Source organism: Oratosquilla oratoria, chromosome 34, assembly GCF_046742065.1.
Source record: "Oratosquilla oratoria isolate Oo_2021 chromosome 34, ASM4674206v1, whole genome shotgun sequence".
NCBI classification, from domain to species: domain Eukaryota; kingdom Metazoa; phylum Arthropoda; class Malacostraca; order Stomatopoda; family Squillidae; genus Oratosquilla; species Oratosquilla oratoria.
The window spans coordinates 47,004,524-47,030,625 of record NC_134810.1 but is presented as its reverse complement, the minus strand read 5'-3'; the positions used below and the strand labels follow the sequence as shown (position 1 = coordinate 47,030,625).

Below are 26,102 nucleotides of genomic sequence, written 5' to 3'. Positions count from 1 at the left end.
CACACCCTCTGCTACAAGAAGATCATACACACTGCCGATCTTCTAACCACTCTCCACCGCATGAATCCAGAGCGCGCACAAAGTGTATCAATACAACACTACGACCACTTCCATCTTTCCCTCCCAAGGTATCGCAAGCACGGACTCTCGTTCACAGACACAACTTTGTGACTGCACGGCTTCGCCTGGGTAAGTCTGAGGCGGGGGACGTATCACACTACTCCACCTGCAAGCTATGCCACAGCCCCAACGCCAACAGTCTCCACCAGTACTGCCTCGAATGTCCCTCAGTAAGAGACCTATTGCCCCAAAGCCAAGACCTAATACATATGTGTCACTCTCTCTTCGGACAATGATCTAAACAGTCCTAATTCGACACCCACACTGGTGGATGCTAAAGCTTACCTCACCTTGATTACCAGTATATTTCCCTTCACAGGATGTAATGGAACTGCCTAGTGCGGGCCTTATGGTCTCATGCAGTCTCCTTCTCTCTTATGCTCTTATGTTCTTATTATTGCCGTACAGCTTCACTGTACGTAGTAACGTGACCTGCGCGTCACGCACACTATGTATAAAGAGAAATTACCTTCTGCACTAGGTTTGTCGTTCTATGAGCGTCATAAATTTATACAAACAAAAAACCTCTGTCATAGGGACAGAGACATGGCTCAAACCAGATATTACGGACAGTGAAATCTTCCGGGCTGACAATCCCTATTCAATGACTTGACACAGGAAAGACAAACAAACGGTGACCACGGTGGAGTTCTTGTAGCAACCAAGGCACTAGCGGTACCAGCAAACGAACTTGAATCGGACTCGGAACTAGTTTAGACAAAACAAAACAAAGTAAAAGCATACAAAGCAAAACGGCACAACGATACAAAACACTGGGAAGACTACAGAAACACACAAAGACATTCCAGAAAGAAATGCGACGTGCCGAAACTAGTTACACTGCCACTTTCCTCACAAACAAGACAAAAACCCAATAAATGTTACAGCTTCATCAAAGCACGCAGACAATACTCTACCGGTATTACATCATTACACAACCACTCCTTGGTTACACATTCACATGAAAAAGCACTTGCATTAAACACGCAATTTCAGTCCGTCATCACACAAGAACATGCAGACTAACCGGACCACACCCAACAGTTCCTCCTCTAGTTATAAACACCCAAGGAATCGAAAAACTACTATCTGAAGTAGACGCGACCAAAGCGACTGGACCTTACAATATACCCTGCAAGATACTGTAGGCCAATGCTGGTGTGTTGGTCCCCGTCCTGCAGGTTATATTTTCACAGAGAATCTAAACAGGATCTCTTCCCCGTAACTGCCTCTGGACAAACGTGACACCAATTTTCAGATCCGGTGACACAACCCTCCCATTCAATTATAGACCTGTTTTGATTACCTCAGTCCCCTGCACAAATTTAGAACATATTATCCATAGACATCTAATGGACCGCTTTGATTGGCAAAAAGGACTGTCTTGGGACCTCTTTTCTTCCTTTCTTACTAGATGCTTTGCGGACGATAGATTAGTATATAGACAGATAGGTAACAGACACGATTGTCTTCAATTACAAAATGACCAACGTGCCCTTGAAGACTGGGAAGCCAATTGGCAAATGACATTTAGATCTGACAAATGTCACTACATCAGATTCACCCGTACTAACCGACCTATCTGATTTTCCAATACACTACATATCACTCACCTAGACATAGTTTCCCACCATAAATACTTGGTGGTCCACATTTCAGCAGACATGGGGTGGGCCACACATGTGAGCAGCGTCAGGGCTACAGCCAATAGAGCCCTGGGATTCCTGCGCAGGAACCTCAGGAGATGCAACGCAGGCATAAAATTTTTTGCTTATAAGATACTCGTTCGGCCACACTTAGAGTATTGCGACACCGTTTGGGATCCACACACTAACAATGACATATACAAATTAGGGTCCACACAAAATAAAGGAGCAAGATTGATCAGACGCGATTACAGACACACTACACCAGTCACTAGGTTATAACAAGACATATAGGCACCCCTCCTTTTAGGTGCCACTCCACTTTCCAGCTGACCCTATCGAATGTAGCGAGGAAGTCTTCATACTTAACCGTGTCGAGCGTTGCTCTGTCCACTTTGTTCCTCTGGCCATTGGCCCGGTCAAGCTTCACCTGGCCATTCTTTGCAAGCATGTTGCAAGGGCAGTAGTGAAACAGGTCGTGCGGTTCGTGGGTTTATTAATCGGTAGGTTATGCGTACAGAGAAGGCACGTCAAGTACCCAAAAGGCCTACAGAGCAACTGCCCGTGGGCGAAGGTGCTAGGTGCTGTAAGCTTTCTTAGGTCTATGAATGGGGTCCTTGTAGTGGGGAAATTCTGGGGGTCGGGCACGCAGCACTCCACCCTTGCACTAGTTCTTAGTCCTATACTGTGCCGTTACGAGAGGTAACGGGGCTTTTTTATATGTCCGTGTATCCCCATGTTTACATATCTTTTTGTCGTAAGGCTCGTTTCCCCTCGGAAGAGGTTTTCAAGTTTGTTTTTCGTAATGTTTAATTTAAGTATGCTGCGAGCAGAAGCTTCGTCTGCTTAAGAATACTATCGTTGTAAGTTGTCTGCAAGCTGTGCTGCAAGATAGCATCTCATTATTTGTACAATGTTCACTTTAAGAATTAGACTTAAGAAGGTGTGTGAGAACCGGTTGCGGTGGTGTGATGTCACGTCACGCCTCCAGCCAGTGTGGTTTGAAACGCCTTCAGTTGTATACCCGCTCCCTTCGCGGCCTACTCGGTGAGTTTTGAGCCGAATTTAGTTTTAGATCTGGTATATTGTTTCTTGTATGTCATAATGAATTTAGCCTTAAGCTGCTCGTATTTCATGTTCAGATTATTTGTAATTCTGTATAAAAGCTGTTAGTAACGAGCGTCGCTCTGGATTGTTTTACAGTTTTTTCATCTTCTACTTCTACTCTTCCTCCCAATTACTGTGTGCTGCCATGGTTTCAATGGCAGCACCTGTTGTGTGAAGATGAGAAAGTCGTGTTTTCTATTGCCAATAAACGTTAGCGACGAGTACTCCGTGGATCCTTAACCCCGCGTTGTTTACGTTACGTAATCCAGAAAAGAGGGCACTCGTTACGCTAACCCCCTATGCGTAGCAGAGTAATCTGTGAAGCCACAATGAAAAAACGATGGCCATTGGCGCTCTCTGCCAAGAAAATCGCTTTCGTGAAGAGGTGAATGAAAAGAGCCGCTGCGAAGGAGTTAAAAGTTAGCCATGCAGTATGCCAAGTCCATCTTGAGGATATGGCCAGACCACGCCCTGCACGCCGTTGCCACGTCTAGATTCCCCTCGTCGTCACCACATGAACTTGATGTGCCGCCTTCCTGGCATAAGTTGCGTGTGTGTGCTTGTGTGTAGTGGCGCAAGTGTAGTGTAGTGGCGCCGAAGTGTAGTGATCTTGTGTCGTCTTAGTGATCGTATCGGCGCGCGAGTGTGATGTGGCAGTCTTAGTGATCGTATCGGCGCGCGAGTGTGATGTGGCAACAACGTATGGTTGCCAAGCCCCAACAGTGTTTACATAACACCTCGTCGCAGTTAAGCATGTGTTTTTCCTTTGAAGGCAAGCTACCTTGCCTAAAATCCTGTCATATGTTAATATAAGCATGCGACTAATGTGCATTTTTAGATTGAACCAAATGTAGGGTTTAATCTGTTGTTGTCTACCTCAATAGTCGTATAGTTAGGAGTGTGGTAACGTACTCCGTGGTTTTCGATTAAGTTCGAGTTTTCCTTGTCTTCTTTATCATATTACTGTCTTGTCTCTCACTGTTTCTCTCGCTTGGCAATATGTCTTCCAACCACAGTATAGATGAAGGACCCGTCTCCGGTAGGGTCAGAGTCCTCACGGCTGAAGGGCAAGAGGCTTTTCAGAGAGCGTCTGATCAGCATGAAGAGAGGGTAAAGGCGAGTAGAGAAGGAGTACAAGCCTTATTGGAAGAACCGAATCATAGTCCTTGGTTGTATAGGGCCCACGCTGTGTACCAGGATACTGTAAAAAGGTACCTGGAATTCTTAATGCGTGAACGTACTTCAGAAAGTCTGGCTCGTGCTGAATCAGTGAAGCACGAAGACAGGGATTTTCAGGCATCTTTTCGTCAGGTAATCAGTAATTATGCTTCCTCTTCCCCAGTTGATGTCACGGAAGAGGAACACCACACTGAACCGTTTTTACAAGATGACCCGAAGTCCAGTCAAGTTCCTTTATCCCTCGTCGACCACTCTGAGTGTTGTATGCCCCCTTCCATGAAGGGCAGTTCAAGAAGGTCGGTTAGGTCAGGTCGCTCCAGTAGCACCAGTGTTAGTGTTGCAAGGAAGCAACGAGCCAAGGTGGAGACCGCTCGTATCAGAGTCAAGTTTGCCGAACAGGAGGGTCAGCTTATGAAAGAGAAGGCTGACAAGGAAGCTCAAAGGTCAAGAGAAGAGGCTGAATTGCAGGCCAAGTTCAAAGTTATGACACAGCAAAGGGAGTTGGAAGAAGCCGAAGCCGAACTTAGGCACTTGGGAGCCGACGATGATTGGGAAACATGCAGTGACTGGGACCAATTAAAAGGTACAGTCGCTACCCGCACCCAACTATATGTGGAGCAACAGGGTGGTATAGTTGATGTTTCCGCTAGTCAGAAGGATCCGGTAGGCTTGAATCCTGAAAGCCCTGTTTTCAAGCCCTGTTCTGATTTCAGAGTTAACTCACAGCCTGCTAACAATGTTCCATTCAGTTTTGAACCTCGTATCGAAAAGGTAAAGGTGAGGTCTGTGCAACCTGCGCAGCAACCTGTTGCTAACCATGTTTCTTATGCGTCACCACCTGTAGTAAAACCTCCCCGGAGTGCATCTCCTAGATTGGGGACAACCTCCAATTCTGCTGATTTGAGCAAGTTCTTCTTGCGGAAGGATTTACTTCTTAGCAGGCTGTCTACGTTTGATGATACTGCGGAAGACTATGCTGTTTGGAAGGAGAGTTTCAAGGAAGTCGTGCAAGAGTTAGGCACCTCATGTAAGGAGGAAATAGACCTGTTAGTTAAGTACCTAGGTCCTGAGTCTAAAGAATGGGCCCGTACAACTAGAAACTCAAATGCCAAGAATCCAATCCTGGCGTGCAGTAGAATTTGGGAGCGCTTGGATGACAGGTTTGCTGCCCCTTCGATCATTGAGACTTCAATTAAAAAGAAGCTTGCCAACTTCTCTAGGATTTCACCTAGAGACACCTTAAGGTTATACGACCTGTGTGACATTCTGTACCAGATAGAAGCCTTGAAGGCTAACCCTGTATACAGTACACTGTTTGCATATTATGACGCCTCGTCAGGCATCAATCCCATTGTCGCAAAACTTCCACCCTGTATACAGAAAGCGTGGACTGGCAGAGCCATGAACTACAAGACTGCTCACGGCGTGCCGTACCCACCTTTCTCCTTCTTCATTGAGTTTGTGAAGGAGATGGCAAGGGTCGAGAATGATCCATGTTTCTCTTATCAAAGCCTTGGAGCCGATGGTTTTGTGAAACCAGAGAAGCCACCTCCCTCTAAGTTTCCTCAAGTGCGTGTGAAGAAGACTGACACCATGTTGTCCAGTGGCAGTAAGTCGACCACGGGCGCTGACAGGTCTGTTGGCGCCGCTAGTCCTACCGAGCAAAGAAAGGCAGAAAGGGGAGATTTTTGCGTCTACCATGATGCCTACGTACACCATTTGGATTTCTGCAGGGCCTTTCGCGCCATGTCTGTGAGTGAGAGGAAGGTTTTCTTAAACGATAAAGGAGTGTGCAACAAATGTTGCAAAGGTAATCATCCTCCTTCCAGCTGCAAGGAGAGAACCTTCTGCAAACTCTGTAAGGCCCATACTCATGTGACTGCCTTACATCACGATGAACCCAGGTCGAAGAGGAGTTCGACTCAAGCGGTTACACAGCATGGAAGGGAGGTTGCTCAAGATAAAACACCTCGCCCCCCTGTAGTCAACCAAGTGCCGCTTCCAAATGTTCTTACCCCCATAGTAAAGACTCAGGGGGGAGAGGATGCTGCGGTCAATTCCAAATGTACCTTGATATGCAGTAACCCCACCTCCATGAGTAAGTCCTGCGCCAAGACCTTCTTGGTAAAGGTCTATCCTGAAAGTAAGCCAGAGCTCGGAGTGTGGTGTTATGCCATCCTAGACGATCAGTGCAATTGCTCTTTAGCAAGGTCTGAGTTTTTCGATTTGTTTGACAAGCTGAGCAAACGGGTTTCATATCGTCTAGCTACCTGTGCAGGTGTAACGGGCGCTTCTGGGCGCACCACAAAAAATTACACCATCGTGTCTTGGCATAACTCACAAGAGGTACATATCCCTCAGTTAGTGGAATGCGACAGCATTCCCAATGTAAGAGAAGAGATACCCACCCCCGCCATAGCTCGTGGTTATCCCCATCTGTCCGACCTGGCCGAATGTATTCCACCTCTGGTTCCTGAAGCTGAGATTCTACTCATCATTGGTCGAGATGTGCCTTCAGCTCATTACATTTTTGACCAGAGAATTGGACCTGTCAATGCCCCTCTAGCTCAACAGACCAGTCTGGGTTGGGCAATCATTGGGGAAGTGTGTCTCCATGGCACTTGTAGGCCTCCTGTCATTAGCAGTTTCAAAACATCCTTCGTACATGATAGACGTCCCTCTATAGTCGCACCATGTGGTAACCAGATTCATGTTTCTGAACTAAAGGATGATTTGTTCAAGGTAACCAAAGATGATGACAAGGCTGCCCTGTCGATTGAAGACAGGAAGTTCTTGGATGTTATGAACTCAGAGTTCCGCAAGGATCAAAGTGGTCATTGGGTCGCGCCACTGCCTTTCCGTCCCAATGTTGTAGCCACCAGTAATAATAGAGACTTTGTGTGGCACCGCACACTGTCTCTCCATCGTAGCCTCAGCACAAAGCCTGAAAAAACGTCAGCATATGATGGCCTTCATGCAAAAGATGTTAGATCGTGGGCATGCTGAGGTTGCACCACCATTGAAGTCTGATCAGAAGTGCTGGTATCTTCCATTGTTTGGGGTGTACCACCCTAAGAAACCTGACAAGATCAGGGTTGTGTTCGACTCTTCTGCCAAATCCAGAGAGTTCTCCCTAAATGATATGCTGATGTCAGGTCCTGATATGACAAACAGTATTCTCGGGATTCTTCTACGTTTCCGTCAGGAAGCTGTAGCAGTGGCAGCTGATGTAGAACAGATGTTCTACAATTTCAAAGTGAAGACTGAGCAAAGAGATTATCTCAGATTCTTCTGGTACAAGAATAATGACCCTGATGAAAGGTTGATTGAGTATAGGATGACTGTTCACGTTTTTGGGAACACGCCATCTCCCGCCATTGCCACCTATGGCTTGCGTAAGTCTGTAGAAAATGCCTCTCCTGAAGTTCGCTATTTCATAGAGAACAATTTCTACGTGGATGATGGGTTAGCATCTCTGCCAGATGCGGAGACTGCTTACAAGTTAATCCAAGACTCTAAGTCAGCACTCCAAGAAGGAGGACGCCTGCGCTTGCACAAGATCACTTCCAACAGTAAGGAAGTGCTGGGAAAGTTTGCCACCAGTGAGCTGGCTGATAACCTTCAGGAGCTGAACCTAACTTCTGACTCTATGCCTATGCAGTCTAGCCTGGGCCTCTTATGGGACATCCAAAGAGACGTTTTCGTCTATAAGTTCATGGATTCAGACAAGCCTTCGACAAAAAGAGGGATACTGTCTGTTGTAAATAGTCTGTTTGACCCCATGGGATTCTTAGCTCCAGTAATAATAGTGGGAAAACTACTCCTAAGAGAGATAACCAATCTAAAGTGTGGTTGGGATGAACCCATACCAGCTAAGATCCATACCAAATGGTCCAGATGGCTAACGTCCTTAAGGGACCTCAAGGACATAAGCATCAATCGTCAGTTTGCTAGTATTTCTTTGTCTCAAGCTCACAGGATAGAGCTTCATACCTTTTCAGATGCTTCCAGAGTAGCAGTAGGAGCTGTATCATATCTTAAGGTTTTCAGTGATACCAAAAGCTACCAGGTGTGTTTTGTGAGGGGACAAGCTAAAGTAGCTCCCAACCATGGTCATACTATTCCCAGGTTAGAGTTGTTTGCTGCAGTGATGGCAGTTAATCTCAGCAATTCCATCTCGGATTGCTTGGACAAACCCTTAGACGCAAGACATTTCTATTCTGACAGCATGATTGTCTTGGGCTATATTCATAATGAAAGGCGTAGATTTCATGTCTACGTGAGTAACAGAGTAGACCACATTAGGTCGTCCACCGAACCTAACCAATGGCATTATGTACCTACAGATTGTAATCCAGCAGACCTGGCTACCCGTGGTCTTGAAATAACCGACCTAAATCAGAGTGATTGGTTGTCAGGTCCCTCAAGCTTATTTGAGGATGTTGTATCCACCAGTGGAAGTTTTCCTCTTGTAAGCCCTGAGACAGATAAAGAAGTAAAGGTATCAGACTACACAATTGAGTCTGAACCCCTTGTTAGTGCAAACAAAAGCAATGTAGAGCCTGCAATTGCGTCATTAGCTCAGAGGTTCTCTAATTTCTCCTGTTGGAGGAGACTTGTAAGAGCGGTAGCTCTCCTTAAGCATATAGCCCGTTCTTTCAAACAAGGTAACAAGTGTTGTTCAGGTTGGCATATGTGCAACAAACATAAGTCACCCGATCAACTAGAAGATGCAGCTGATTTCATTGTTCAGACATACCAAAAGGATTATTTCTCGTCTGCCATGACTAAATTGCAAGGTGAAGTTTGTTTACCTCCTTCCAGTCCCATTGCATCTCTGTCTCCTTATTTAGACCAGAAGGGCCTACTTCGTGTAGGAGGCAGGTTGAGTCAAGGCGGTGATATACTGGGTATGCTTGCAAGGCCTATTATTATTCCAAAGGAATCCCACTTAGGCTTGTTGTTGATCCGTCACTACCATGAGACAGTGCACCACCAAGGGAGAGTGTGATTACAGAAGGAGCCGTCCGTACAGGTGGTTTCTGGATTTTGGGAGGAAAACGTACCATTTCTAAGGTCATTTCCAAATGCGTCACCTGTAAAAGGGTAAGAGGTAAGGTGTGTGTTCAGAAGATGGGAGACTTACCCGTCGATAGACTTACTCCCAATCCGCCATTTTCCTATGTAGGAGTTGACCTTTTTGGCCCCTGGCATATAAAAACTCGGCGCACTAGAAGTTCCTTCCTCGAAAGTAAAAGATGGGGCGTTCTGTTCACCTGTCTTGTTTCCAGAGCTATCCACATAGAGACTGTAGAAGAATTGAGTACTTCTTCCTTCATTAATGCCTTAAAGAGATTCATCTGTATTCGTGGCCCAGTTAAGATGATGCGTTCTGACAGAGGCACGAACTTTGTAGGTGCTGTCAAAGCACTGAACTTGCTTGCCATTACCGATGAAGGTGGTGATGTCAATAGTTTCTTGTCAAGTCAAGGTTGCACTTGGTTGTTTAACCCTCCTCATGCTTCTCACATGGGTGGAGCATGGGAGCGTATGGTGGGGATAGTCCGCAACATCATGAATGTGATACTGACTAACCATCACCCCAAGGCATTAACACATGAGGCGTTAGTAACCTTCTTTGCAGAAGTATGTAAGATCGTGAATTCCAGACCTTTAGTTCCTGTTTCCTCGGACCCCAGTAGTCCTTTCATTTTGTCTCCGTCCATCCTTCTCACTCAGAAAACTGATATTCCTGTAACTCTTCCTGAAGAGATAGATATTAAGGCAGTATACAAATCTCAATGGAAGCATGTCCATCACCTTGCTGAGGAATTCTGGAAGAGATGGAAGAAAGAGTATCTTTCCTCTTTGCAACCCAGAAGCAAGTGGGTCAATTCCTCTCCAAATGTAAAGGTGGATGATGTAGTGTTGGTAAAAAATCAAGAGTGTCCCCAAGGACAGTGGCCCTTGGGTATTGTAAACAAAGTATTCCCTGGCAAGGATGATTTAGTCAGGAAGGTCCAAGTAAGAGTTGTGGTAAACAACAAAGCCCATGAATATGTAAGACCCATTTCTGAGCTTGTGTTGCTAGGTCAATAGATTTGGTAATTTTTCCCCCTAGAAAATTAGGAAGGGAGTGTGCCGTTACGAGAGGTAACGGGGCTTTTTTATATGTCCGTGTATCCCCATGTTTACATATCTTTTTGTCGTAAGGCTCGTTTCCCCTCGGAAGAGGTTTTCAAGTTTGTTTTTCGTAATGTTTAATTTAAGTATGCTGCGAGCAGAAGCTTCGTCTGCTTAAGAATACTATCGTTGTAAGTTGTCTGCAAGCTGTGCTGCAAGATAGCATCTCATTATTTGTACAATGTTCACTTTAAGAATTAGACTTAAGAAGGTGTGTGAGAACCGGTTGCGGTGGTGTGATGTCACGTCACGCCTCCAGCCAGTGTGGTTTGAAACGCCTTCAGTTGTATACCCGCTCCCTTCGCGGCCTACTCGGTGAGTTTTGAGCCGAATTTAGTTTTAGATCTGGTATATTGTTTCTTGTATGTCATAATGAATTTAGCCTTAAGCTGCTCGTATTTCATGTTCAGATTATTTGTAATTCTGTATAAAAGCTGTTAGTAACGAGCGTCGCTCTGGATTGTTTTACAGTTTTTTCATCTTCTACTTCTACTCTTCCTCCCAATTACTGTGTGCTGCCATGGTTTCAATGGCAGCACCTGTTGTGTGAAGATGAGAAAGTCGTGTTTTCTATTGCCAATAAACGTTAGCGACGAGTACTCCGTGGATCCTTAACCCCGCGTTGTTTACGTTACGTAATCCAGAAAAGAGGGCACTCGTTACGCTAACCCCCTATGCGTAGCAGAGTAATCTGTGAAGCCACATATACACTATGCCACAAGTTCGTATTAGTCCTACACTATACCACTATACTACAGCCATTAATAAACTTAACTTCGCCCAGCTGTCTGATTGCATCCATCCCTACCACCACTTCAAGTCCGTCCATAATCGCTCTGAGGACAAGTACCCTCAGTCGTAACGGGATGCCCCCCCACCACCAGTTCGACTTCCTGAGAACCATCGCATCTCGCTTCCTTTACATCGACTGTCACTAAACGTATGCCTTCCCATCTAAACCCTTCAACTAAGTCGGTCGTTACAATCGTGGTCGAGCAGCCGGTATCCACCAGTCCGCTTGTTCGTCTTCCTCCCACTCAGATCTCCACAATTGGCAAAATATCAGGGAACGCCTTTTCTACACCATGGGGTCGACCGCCGGCGCAGCAGTCTCCCCGCATCTGTTTCTCTGGTCGCAATGTTTTGCAATGTGCCCCTGTTCACTACATTTATAACATAGTGTCTGCCCTGACATCTCTCCACAGTCCCTTGCAAAGTCGCCACGGCACCTCCCCTTGTTTACTAGAGTCACCCCTGAACCCCCGAGGTTCTCTCTCTGTCTTCCGACGGTCGTAGAGCTGTAGCTGCAGCTTGGCGTTTAGCTGTAGTTGCAACCAGGTGCCTGCTTCTTCCCGTACTTGTCAGAATTCTAGCGCGTGCTACTAAGGTTTCCATGTTTGCTGTTTTGATGTCCGTTATCTGCAAAAATGCCAACTTAACTGCCTGCTCCAACTCAGTGTCTTTCCACCCAGCTAGTCCTCCCAGCTTCCGCACCTCGTTAATAAATACGTTGACTTGCTCGCCGGGTCATCGTAATTTGGATAACTGACCATATGCATCGAACATACTCTGCGCGAAAGGCTCTTTCAGCCTGGCATGTATTTTCGCCTTGTCCTTTTGGTCGGCCTCCTTCATTTCGAGGTAGATTGCTAATGCATTACCTTCCAGACTGAGCGCTATAAAGCTTGCTACATTCCCGATATAAGTCAATTCAGCCACCAACTCGGCTCTCTTTAGCCACGCCACCACGTCTCTATTTCCGTCGAAAGCAATGATCCAAGCCGAAGGGATTCTCCTAGTACTACTGTGTATGGCTGAGGTGAACTTTGTCATATCTTTTGTACAAGACTTGTTCGACATGGGTGCCACCGGCGAGATTTGCTTTTAGAGGCGACATTGTTCTTGGAGGCTCATGTTAGGGCCCACCCAGCAAAGTGTCAGATGAATCGGTGCTAACGGTCAACTAAAGTATTCGCTCAGCAGGAGACTTACAATGCATGCTCGTGAGAGCAGCATACATAAACATATGGATCAAACTCACAACAAAACCCTTACAAGACAACGCTTGGTGGATAACACGAAAATACTTAGACACTGCAGCAATCACAGAAAACTACACATTTTTGAGAAAGTCTACTTTTCACAACAGACCCCTCATCAACATACAGACCGACACGCTTGGTACCCTCCACCTGCATAAGAACTCTACCGTTCAAAAACTTCCTCCGAGCATCGCAGACCCAACAACAGATCCACCCCACGGAGTTTCAGCAGACATCCTCTCAGCACCGCGGACATAATCCCACAGAGTATCAGCAGACATCTTCCCAGCACCGTAGATATAATCCCACCAAATAGCAACAGACCCACCCTACTTCGCAGCTCCATTCGGCGCCGCCCTAAGTGGCTACTGTCACCTTTCCACGGAGCGCTAGTATATGTTGCCTCTCCTAGTACCATGTTTACTACAAAAGTTTTGTATTAGCTCCTATTCTCTCCTGAAGATGGTTGAATGAATCAACCAAAACTCACATTTTGTATAGTATTTTCTTAACAATATACTCTGGATCTTGGTATCCTCGTGTTTGACCTCCCTTCTGATTATAAGAAGACTATTCGGAAGATAGAGAAAACTACAAAGAAGTCATTTGATACTGAATTAGCGCTGGTCTTTAACCAAACTTGTTTAAAAGAGAACTTACTGCCTATATATTCTAATACATACATATATATATATATATATATATATATATATATATATATTATATATACATATATATATGTATATATATACATAGATATATATATACATGTATATATATATATATATATATATACACACACACACACACACACACACACACACACACATATATATATATATATATACATATATATATATACATGTATATATATATATGACAACAGATGAATTGGGAAAGCTTACACAAAACAGTGATGAAAAATAAAAAATCTTATGAGGGGATTATGCCCGTGGCGCTCTGTGGGGTGCTGGGATGGCCATTTGTCCACCCAGGGAAGCTAGAGCCACGGAGGTTGTACCTCCCTGTACATTTATGGTAGGAGCCTTCTCTCGAATATGGAGGGCCTCCAGTATCTTCAAACGATGAAAATTGTGTGCGGAGTCGATGATCTTTGAGTTCTCCACCAGGATCTATCTGGTCAGGGAGGAGTTATGTTTTTGCAAAAAATGCTTCTTCGGGGCACCAGCTTGTAGATGGCACGTTAGTCTTCTGAAGTCGTCGTCATTCTTATATAAGACAGAGGACGAAGCTTACAGTCTTCGTGCGGGCAGATGAATTCATAGACGACATTACTCCACCGTAATTGATTGAGGTTACGGGTCGGGTTATTTCGCAGGATGAGGTTTGACGTTTTGAAATTCTTATAATAAATCCGAAGCTCCAGCTTTTCTCCAGGGTCGGATGGTTGTACACCGCGTTCAACAATTTCTCTGAGGATTCTTTCGTCCGTTCGGTAAGCCGTACTCATGAAAGATCTGTAATTGAGAATAATTGAGGGGCGTTTCTTGGGAGGGACGGTGTCATGATTTAGGTAGTTCTCCATTTTTCGTCGGATGACTTCTTGCACGTCCTTATTGGGGAATCCATTGTTAACCAGGACTTGCTGCAAGCGTTGAAGCTCTTGGTGTAAAAGAGGCCATGTGGAGCAGTGCGTGAATGCCCTGTTCACGTATGAACGTATGACGCTTTTCTTGTATGTATTTATTTATATATATATATATATATATATATATATATATATATATACATATACATATATACACATACACACACACACACACACACACACAGATATATATATATATATATATATATATATATATATATATATATACAAATATATAAATATGTATATATACTCGTATATGTATGTGTACACACGAAGAGGTGCTGAAAACAGTGAAAAGTATTTCAACATTGTACCATTTTGAAAAACTAGAAATATTGAAGTGTGTTCTTTCACTCCCACAGTACTTTTTTAGTATGTAACTCTGTATGTATGTACTCGTGTGTAACTGGTATCAGCCATAGGTATGCTTCAACTGAAATATATAGATTATAATACATTTCGTATGAATGTTAAATGGTAAATGACAAGTCACTGAAGAATGACTATTTGAAAGTACAGTGTTACCTTTTCCAAGTAGGCAGAGAAGTTGAACTTGAAACCACCGGGAAGATTAGAATATTTCAATGTGGCAATAGATATACATGCGGCCAAACGATGCAACATATATATATATATATATATATATATATATATATATATATATATATATATATATATATATATATATATATATATATATATATATAAGGAAGAGCGGTCGTTCTATGAATTGAGGGACGTCAATAGAAATAAACCCCTTATTGGGCTTTTTTTGAGTAATTCCTAGTATTTTACTTTATCGTTATCTGTGACTCAGTCTATATCCCTTACATTTGTCGATAATGTCATTCGTACTGGTTATTGGCTTGAATTCCTTGTAAAATGATTGTATACTGAGATAAAAATCAGTCTAAATTTATGTTCAGTTGGTCATTTGGCGTGTTACAAAAGTAAATAGCATATATCTATCTATAGAAACTTTAACACTTTTTCTTAAAACTATGCTTGTACATTGGTGAAGATAATTATCTATTACAATTTGTAGCTTTCGTGAATATTCATTACACTCATAAAAGTAATCAAATCCCCAACGGACCACGGTAGCTGAAGGTTTCCAACTGACTACATTTATTCTTTTTTTTTCTAGTATATAAAAATCTATATGCTTTATCATATAATATTTTTGAAAAATACTATAATTATGATATATTATTTTAGAGCTACATAGATATTGTACATTGAACTCATTTTCCGTTTACCGTTCACATAGATTACCCACAATGCAATACTTTGTTTCTGTTTATCCTCCCCTCAGTTTAAAAATCAGTTACTGGTTTGTAGTGGTACCAATGGAGAGAAGTGCATTTCTATAGAAGAAAAATAACCCATTTATATCGCATGACTTAGAAATATCTGGATGTTATACCAGAAATTCGTGAAAAGGAACTAATTTAATTATAATATGAATAACACGACAGTTGAAGATGTAGTGATCAGCTGCGTAAGTAACACCTTACCTTACTGTTACCTTATGAAGATCTTTGCTAATATTCCTTATCTATATGAACTGCAGCTGGTTCCTCCCTAGCTGTGTCATTGAATTAGTATACGATGTATCAGCTTGTTATACTGGGGTCACGTATTACCATAGTTTGGTGTGGGAGTTGTCATCAAATCAATTTCTTGTAGGAAGGCCTCCAGCCGTCTTTTGAATACTTCCACTGTGTAGGATGTGTTCTTCAGGTAATTGGAGAGACTTGAAATGCTTTGGGGCTGCTTGGGTGAAGGAGTTTGGGTGTTTTTTCAAAAGTGCACACCTACGCTATATAGCATTACAAAATTAAATTAATATTATTTTTAGAAGGTATGATTATCATTATGATGTGTTTAATGTTAACATACGATTTTCGTGGCAGAAATCAATAACAAAAAATATTGCTAAAAAGCAATTACACTACCAATGAAGTTGCTATGATCATAGGATCGAGACACCATGTTATCTGTCCAGTCCTGCTAAAAAGTAAATGCCTAAAAGCAAACACACTAACTAATGAAGCTGAGACCATAGCCTAGGATCTGGAATATGTCTTTGGTACTTCTATCAGTACCTCGCATGATAGGTATTTTTAAAACAGTGTTACAGAGCTGAGATTCATGCATTTCTCAAATCAAATCAACTCTAGTATACCCCGCAGTCTGATCGGAGAAGATACTATAACTGGATGTTAAAATCCTTGACGACAACAACAGCAACCCTGATGGTCTATAGAATTACAGGTATCACATTACTAAATGCAGGTTAGGTTAGAATATATGAATTTATCATACTTTAATTTGTTTGACTACTAAATCTCTATCAAAGCTAAGATGGTGTCTCAAGCAGCCCCAGCAACTATGTAAGTGTATCACTGTTAGCAACCTTTTCTGTTATTGATGTCTGCCAAGAAAAATATATATTATGTGGATGTATTATAATTCATAAAATTAATACTTAATTATCTAATGCTATGTCACGTAGGTGTGCATTTCCAAAAATTTACCAGAGTTTGCTTGGAGTGATATGGTGCTCCTTGTGCTGCTGGCTATTCCTTCAACATAGCAAGATCACCCTCTCGTCCTCTTTTGGCAGAGTGTCACTCCAGTATTGGGAACATGACCCTCTACCATTTTCCATGTGTAAATGATCAGGTACCATTCTCCGTGCCTTTGGAGTGCATAGAGTTTGAGGTGCTTGAGTCTATCCCAGTAGTTAGCTAGGTCAACATGAAAATGGAATTCCTGATATTTGAGCTGAAGTAGTTCTCATGGGATGCAAAAAGTCGCTATGAGTATAATGCAATTTGAATTATCCATCTAGCTGTCCTTGTTCTCGAGATATTGCATTTTGAATGGAATTAAATCGGGCCTATTTTGTCCCCGGAAATCGGGCCGAAACGTGCGGTCTGACGAATCGCCGATCGAACGTAAACAATGACGGTTTTTACTGACAGGCACAATTTTATATAAAAATTTAGCATATGGTTGCATTATTTGAGATATTTTCTTTAAGATGTGTGATTTCCATGTAACTTGATCATAGAATTACGTTTTTATCCTCTGCAAAATTACCCACCACAGCTACAAATACCGTCAAATTACATGAAAATCACACATTTTAAAGAAAATAGTTTGAATAATTCAACTATATGCAAGCTATTACACTAATAACACAATAGTAACAAACTTAATAGTGTAATTTGATCCATACCACCAGTGATCATAGATAGCGGGCAGGACGAATCGTAGCTGTGGTCCGTAATATTACGGAGGATAAAAACGTAACTTCTCTGTGATTAAATTACATGAAAATCACACATTTTAAAGAAAATAGTTCAAATAATTCAACTATAAGTCTATTACGCTAATAACATAATAGTAAGAAACTTAATAGAGTGAAGTTTGATAAGATGGCGGGTTGATGTTGATGTTGTTATCCGATAATCCGACCCGATAGAAAAAAAAAACTACTTAAAACCTCCGATTTCTCAGCTCTACCGTAACACGCTGCCTTTATTTTGGTATTAGAATAATTCGCGATACTAGTAGTTTTTCTTTATTAAGGTCAGTTGCCACAACCGTAAATATGTTAGCTCATCTTTTACGTTGAAACATATACCAATTTTCGATTTACTGCTGAATGCAGGCCGCCATGTTTATCTTATGTTTTTATTGACCGACATGTAACTGATGATGTGAATGTTTGAAATTTACTACGATCGTAGTAAATACACTCACACAACATTTTTATTAATTAATTTTCCCGCAGTATATAAATTTGGCCGTTTGAATGGCGTGCGCATAAAATGACACGCTATTGTGCTCGTCATCGACGGTGGCGCCTCTGGTGGTGTTTGACCTACCTACAGTAGTTCATGTCTTTTACATACTCAATCTTCCTGGTGAAGGTTCTTTGGACACTCAAGTTTCTCCGTCACCCCTACACTGTCTGGGTTCCACAGTTGGTAGCAGCACACAAATTTGTGTAGTACCGGGGCTTTCCGCAGTGTAATCATGCACTCTTCATTTCTTGATGCGAATATTGGGAGGATCCAACCTTATCATTTTCTGGTGCTGTCAACAATGTTGTCAATGTGTGTGGTAAACTTGACTTAGCATTACTTCCAGATCCCTGATATTGCCTTGTTCATGATCTCTCAATGAGCCGTGGTGTAGGATTGGATATTGTGAGGCCTTTGCCATATTTCATCAGTTCAAATTTGGTTTTGTTGAATTTCAAGTTATTATTTTCTTTTTGTCACCCCTCCATTACCCCAGAAAACTGGTTAAATTATCCAGAGGGGTAATTTACTCCCAGTTTGGAAACCCCTGATCTAGGGATTGTCTCCATATTCTGTGTAGTATGGGCAAGAATTCCTCCCTGAAGGCTTTTAGAAGGACTGCTGTCATGCCATCTTGCCCGGCTGAGGATGATTTGAGTCCCTCTATTGCCCTTGGAATGTCCTTGCTGGAAAAGTTGAGGGTCACACATTGTACCTCCCTTGATTCAGCAAAGATTATTCTGGGAGAGTCTATCACCATGTTGGTGAATATATGATGAAGTTAGATTCGTACTGCTGTCTTAATTTTTCAGCTATCAGCTAGTGATCCTATATGATGTCCCCATTTTCATCTATTAATGGGCTGACCTGAGAATTTATTTTTTATTTATTTTTTTCATATGTAAATAAGTATTTACTCTTAGTTTTTATCGTGCTTATTGCTTCCTTTTCGTTGCGTTTACGCCCTTCCTCATGTGAATTTAGTATCTCACTTTCAACATTAATTAGTTTGTTTTTAAAGGTTGATTGCTTTGGTGTTGTATTGGCCTTCTAGAGTTTGTGGGAGAAATATTTCCATTTCTTGAGGAGGATCCTCCTTTCTCTCTGGATTTGTAGTGTTGTCCTTCTTGCCCCCCTGAGCGGGACATGCAAGCTGCATATGTTCTAGCACATTTTCTGGAGGATCTGGATCATTTGCTGTGTGGATTTATTGTCAAGATACCCCTGCCAGTTTTCATTTCTTCTTGATCTCATCCCAGTTGATTTTGTTATTTCTGTTTGTCTTTATATGCCTTTCCTTACTATGACCGTGCACAAATTAGAAGGATTAATTTGATATATTTGTACAAAGAATATTTCAAATGAATGTGCATTGGTATTTAGTCCTACTGTTTTTACCTTTGCATGGCAAAGTCTGTTATCAAGATGTAGCAATAGGGTCTATAAGTGGATTCATTATTCTTCATTGTAGAAGTACATTTCATAATCTTTCTTGTTGTTGGAATTTTGGGTGTTTTGTTTAGATCAGAACAGGAATCCTGGAAGTCCCATTCGCGAACGTGATTTACTCCTCTTCTTGGTAGAGTATCTTACAGAGGTAAGTGATCTCCGAGAGTATCTCACTGGGGATGTTCTGTATGTCAGCAGTAGATAGTAAATGGCTTATACAAAAGTAACAGTATCGATATGGATGAAATTGAGGATGTGGCTTCTCAGAATGTTTCTTCTGCAGACATGTACTAAATTGCTAAATAAATTTCATGCAATGAAAATGTTATAGAGATCACTGTGTCACCCTGAACATTTATCAGATTGCTGCCGCCCTCCCTCAAGATATTCTGTAACATTAAGTCATATTACCTCTCAGTGCATCTCAGTGCCACCCTCCCTCAAGGTAATCTGTAACATTAAGTCATGCCACCTCTCAGTGCATCTGGATACCAATGTGGGGAGCTTTACTTCAAACTATTTGTGTATGATAAATCTTTAAGACCACATATAAATTTCTTACCCTCCAGTGATCATTTTCAATCATATTGATGTGTTTACTTAGGTGTGGAGATTATGCTTGGTGGGCGAATTCCAGTTGAAGTCTTGCCAATGTCAGAATCAGAGTTCTAAATTTATCTTTGTTCAAATTTAAGAATGTTCTACAGATCGGCCCCACCATTCTGTTTTTATCAATCTAGTTTTTTTGGCAATATGATCTTCAAAGAACACCTTATCAATCAACACTCCCATACCAAGCCCTCTACACTCCCTCCTCTCCTGATATCACCTTTTGCTCCCCCTGCCTAACCCCAACAACATCATGGAGAGTGGTCGGAGCCCTTGGTTCTGACCACCTTCCAATCATCATCACCACCAAAACAAGATGCACCCCAGCTGGCCACAGACACACTTACACCAATTACAAGAGAGCTAACTGGGAAGCCTTTAATGAAGAGACAGAACAACATTTTGAAACACTTAACAGTACACCAATCACAAACATAAACAATGCTGTGCACGCTTTTAATACAATCATACAAAACGCAGACAAGAGATACATCCCTAGAGGCAACAGAAAATCACACAACCCCAACTTCACACCAGAAATCCAAGGCCTCATCAGACAACGTGACACACTTAAACACGATACCCCCACACCTATCCCTCAAAACATAGCAGACCAAATACAAACACTAAACACTGTGATTGCCAATAAAATACTTGAACAAAAAACACAAAATTGGCAAAACTTTATCAATACACTTGATCACAAAACAAACACCAGCAAATTGTACAAAACACTCAACAGCATCACACTATCCAACACTAACACTACACGCTCTCACGCAGCAATAATCACAACAACAGATAATCTACCCTCAAACAGACAACAAGCAAACGCACTCATACGTCATTTCGCACAGACGAGCCATCTTACATCTCACCCTGACGACCGACGCACCATTCGACGTAAGAAAGACTTTCCCACAGACTCAGACTATACACCCTTCATAGACAGTCAGACAAAACTCATAATGCATAGTCTCAAGCACTCATCTGCCTGTGGCCCTGATAACATAAGCAACATCCACCTAAAACACATTGGACCACAAGGTATACACGCACTCACAAACATTGCAAACTACAGCTATTCACACAACACTATACCCGACATCTGGAAGCATGGTAAAATAATCACCATTCCAAAACCGAACAAAGACCCAACAATCCCAACATCGCACCGCCCAATCACACTTCTCTGCACCCCCTCTAAAGTCATTGAACGCCTAATACTTAAACTTGTCACACCATATATTCCCCTTGCTGACTCACAACACGGTTTTAGGCCACTACACTCCACAAACACTCTTCTGACAAACCTCACACAAAGAATTTTAGATGGCATCAATTCAGATAGGCCCCACCACAGAACACTTCTTATAACATTGGACATTAGTAAAGCTTTTGATGCTATCCCCCGCCACAACCTAACAAATAAAATATATAACACAGACATGCACAATAACACCAAAAGATGGCTGGCCAATTATCTGGCAGGCAGGAATGCTCATGTGTCATATAATGGCCAATCATCGCACATCAGAAACATTAAGAACGGAGTACCACAGGGCTCAGTTCTATCCCCCACATTATTTAATCTATACATGCATGACTTACCCACGCCAGACACCTCAGAAATACAAATCTCTTCCTACGCAGACGACATAACAATCACATGCACACATCGTAACACAGACAAAGCTGCAGAAATAATCCAGCCTTACCTTGACACACTCAACACATGGTTCATCACAAACAGACTCAAAATAGCTCCAACCAAATCTACAGCAACACTTCTCACCAACTGGACAAAAGAACACAAATACATACCTCATCTCTACATCAACAACACTCTAATACCACACACAAACACACCGAAAATTCTTGGTGTAACATACGATACATCCATGTCTTTCAAACAACACCTCACAAACATAAAAAACAAATGCACACCTAGACTTAACGCACTCAAGTCAATCACTGGAACAACATTTGGACAAAACAAAGAAACTAATATAACAATATACAAACAATGCATACGCTCAGTGATGAATTATGCGAGTCCTGCATGGGCTCCTAATCTCAGTGAGACACACCACAACACCCTTCAAATCATACAAAACAAAGCCCTAAAAACAATTACAGGCTGCACAAATACATCACCTACAGACCATTTACACCATGAAACAAAAGTCCTCAAAGTCAAGGACCACCTCGACATGAGAGGCACACAAACACTTGCTGCAGCCACCACAAACACATCACACCCGCTACACTACATAGCAGAACACCCACACACACCAAGAAACATTAAAACTACACCCATAGACCTTTATTACACACAGATACTCTCTTCTCTTCCTCCACAACCACCAAATACCAGCCTCCGGAAACATATTCATAATCATATCACTCACCGCTCCATTAACACACTGAAAGACAACACACTGCTACATGCCAGACCCCCTGATATCCACCCTTCTGAATCCTCTCTCCCACGTAAGGACAGAGTCCACTTGGCCAGACTGCGATGCGGTCACCACCCAGCACTTCTAAGCTACCAGAAGAGGCTGGACGACCGTGTTGTGAACAGCTGCCCAGGATGTAACACTTCACCCCATACCATACAACACATAATGGAAGACTGCATTATACACAATCATGCACGCAAACAACACAACATACACTCTATAAAGGATTTGTGGGAAAACCCAGTTTCGGCTGTGGCCTTCCTTGGGGAGACGGGACTGCTCGGACAGACAGTCTAGGGAACAACAACAACACTCCCAGGTCTTTTTCAGTTTATTCCATGCATTCATTTGCAGCAGACATTTTGTATTTCACTTCATCACTTTCAATATTTACCGGGTACTATTTATTTTCAGTTGCATAAAAATTTCTTAGTAAAATTCTAGCATCCATTTATCCAACCATTTTCTTATTTCATATATATCTTCCTGGAATTTTCTTGAATCACTATTATCAATTATTCTGAAATTTTTGGTATCAGCATACAGATAAATGTCACTTTCATGTTCAATCACATTTTCACAGCTATGCATGTGAGGCTAACTGACCAATATTTACCTTGACAACATTTGTCACCTTTCTTATATGTAACTTATTTCAGTTTTCCACTCATTAGGTATCTTATTTATTGCCAATGTTAGACCAAATAATTCAGATAAAGGCACTGATAACTCGTGTGTCAGTTCTTTGAAAACCCTTGGGTGTAACTTGTTAGGGCCAGGAAATTGATTAGATTTAAGAATCATCAAGAGTCTCGTGACTCTTGGAGTGTGTAATGTGCTTCAACATTGTCCAGGGAAGCATTGGTTTGTCTTACCACATCAGGTACTGTTAAACATCTGTGTCATGAGTAAACACCAGGGGGGGAGGGAGGTCTACCACAACATCATCTTTGGTTTTTGTTCTGTTCATGTATCCCCAAAACTCTCTAGGGTTTTCCCACCTTCCAACATACATCTTCATTTGAAGGTTTTTGATTTAATCTGTTGTGTGGCTCTGAGGAATTAATCCATGTTCACTGGTTCAACCCATTAAGTCACCCTGTGTTTATTGAGAAAATGATAGAAATAGTAGACTTTGTCTGTTATTCCAGGAACCACATCTCATTAAGTTTTCCCATTTTCCAAATGAAACTTTATGTTATTTCAGAATCATATAAATCAAGAGGTATATGTTTGAGATAGGGTTTGATTTATTGTTTCCAATTAAAGACAACCTTTTCAATAAATATAATTTCGTAAGTGGAGTCAGGAATAAACTCAGACTAAGACGCCTGTGTTTCCTACTCCACTTACATCAATCTGTCAGAATGTCTCAACAAATATAATTTCATTCATCCATCCATGACTTTTCTTCAACATGATAGCTGCTTCATGGTGCCGATGATCTCAACACAACTATAGCACCAGTTTCAGCATCATTCACATATTCTGGTAGACTCGACAAGGTAAAAATAGATAGGGAAAACTGCATGCCAGAAGGCCTGTATATTAATCGCACATTGAACGCTGCAGTGCTTTTGTTTAATTTTTGTCTTCAATGTGCCATTGCATGGTGAGTCATCATAAGTAGGTCGGTACTATCTCAAAATTTAAATGCGGATTTCATTGGCTTATGATGCAGCTGTATGCTCTTTGGCATTTGCTCCTCACCATATACTATCACAAAATATAAATCCAGATTTTGTTGGCTTTCATTCGATGAACTGTTGATTGTCAAGCAATATGAGTCAGTCAGTCCATGGCCTCGTATCTTTTGCCGGGGACTCGTGGTCCCAAGTTAACCAACCACACCCAACAGGTCGGCCTGTAGCTCTATCTATCTCAGGGAGCCTGGGGTTTGTGGGACGGTACATTTTTGTAGGATACTTAGATGACTAGTAAAAAATTACTTAAACATTCTGAAGTTTAATAGTGGTCTGTAATAAAGTAACTACAGTTTCACTCCTGCATGTTTAGTATCACTGTACATTGCTTAACTGATGAATAAAGTAATTATAATTTGGACCATTTGATATCCATTCTGGTGCCATTGTATATTTTCTATATACCAGTGGCTTTTTCTCCCATACCAGGTAAGTAGACAAAGTCAAAAGGCCTATACCCACCTCCACCTCAACCCATTCCACTCTCATCCGCCACCCTTTCCTCTCTCTCATCTTAGCTCCTCATGGATGATAGGTCACCCCTGTATCCTGCCTATTATTCTTGCTCAGAAGCAATGCAGCAAGACACAGCAAGTCACTTCACTTAGCAAAAAAAAAAAAAAAAAAAATGTCCCCTTGTACAGGGAAATTGATAATAGGGAGAAATCTTTTCGAGCTACATCAAAATATCTTTCACACATAACCACTCCCTGACCCCCACCCACCACCCTCTCCCTTCCCTGCATCACAGTATCATCTATACACAGCCATTCTCCACTCAACCCAATCTCCTGCCTTCTTTCTTCCTTGCTCAATGCCCCATCCATCCATCTCATCCTTGGTTGCCCCCTTATGTTCACTCCATCCATCTCTGCCCTCCACACCTTTACCAATCCCTCCTCAGTACTTCCATGTTCCAAACCATCCCAATATTCCTTCGTCAGCCCCACCTGCCACTCCTCGCTCTCCTCGCCTCCTCACCTCTCCACCTCTCACCCTATCCAACCCTGCAACCCCCACCACACCTCTCAGACACCCCGTTGTTTCAAATACATATTTAATTAATCTCAGGTTAATGGGGGTAGGGGTCAATAGTCTCGTGACTCTTGGGGTGTGTAATGGGAAGAAGGTCGAGAACTCTTTATCAATCTGTATATGTAAGCTGCTTTGCCTGTGTAAGGGAGGTAGCCAGCCAAGGCATTTCTCTTTCATCTTAGCTCCTTGTGGATGAAAGGTCATCCCTGCCCATTGCCTGGGTCAGAAGCAGTGCAGTAAGACAATGCACCCACAGCAGGGTCAGCAACTTCATTGAGACGGCAATCCCTCCATCTTTACCCCCTCATCCAAAAATAGAGAAGATGAGAATGCCCTTTGGGCCACATTAATTTATATTCTATTCACAACCATTCTCCACTCACATCTGTCTCTCCATCTCTCTTCCTTGCTCAACAGACATTCCCCTCTTGCTCAAAATCCCCTTCACCCCATGTATTCGGTCAATGTTGGTCTTCCCTTCAAGTTGGCTCCATCCACCTCTGCCTTCCACATTTGTTTTGCTAATCTTTCTTCATTCATTCTATCTATGCCCATATCATCCCAGTATACTTTTATCTATCCCATCTGCCAGCTCTTTTTCCACCTCCCCCCCTCCCCACTTTCCTCCTTGCCTCCTCATTTATCACTCAATCCATCCGTGTAACACCCACCATACTTCTCAAACACACTTAAGTTTCTCCTTTGCCTCAATTAAATTCCAAGTCTGGCCCATACAATCTCATAGGTATTATAACTCCTTCATATAGTCTTCTCTTCGCAGCCATCCTCAGATAACTGTTTCTCACGACACTTTTCCCCCAGGGTATTTACTTGCTTCCTTCTCTTTGCATTTTACCCCCTTTCATTTCATACATCAGTTCTGCAGTATTGTCTGAAGTGATTGAGTGTAGGGCAGTAAGATAACATGTTTTTGTTGTGATGGTGTCTGAGGTATATGATGCTTGTTGGTCTTGTAATTTGATACTGTACTCCATCTGTTTGTATTTTGTGACAAATTGCTTTAAGCTAGAGTCTTGGGGCCCAGGCTTGCTTTGCATGAGACATTACTGCACTCTTTCTATCACAGCATCATCACTGCCCCCATAACAGGGAGTTACAGGACACGATTCTGTA

General features: G+C 42.2%; 1 protein-coding gene across 9 annotated transcripts in view; it reads left to right on the top strand.

Moving 5' to 3' along the window:
- Positions 1–15,188: 15,188 nt before the first annotated feature.
- LOC143018296 (uncharacterized) overlaps positions 15,189–26,102 on the top strand; it is a 78,775-nt gene continuing 67,861 nt past the window's right edge. For 4 of the 9 annotated variants that reach the window (XM_076173635.1, XM_076173634.1, XM_076173638.1 and 1 more), the window contains exons 1-2: positions 15,190–15,390; positions 23,655–23,735. In XM_076173635.1, the coding sequence (XP_076029750.1) occupies positions 15,352–15,390; positions 23,655–23,735 (120 nt within the window). In that variant the 5' untranslated portion in view covers positions 15,190–15,351. Of the gene's footprint in view, positions 15,391–23,654; positions 23,736–26,102 lie in introns of all 9 variants that reach the window. The other 5 variants (XM_076173641.1, XM_076173640.1, XM_076173639.1 and 2 more) reach the window with 3 other exon arrangements.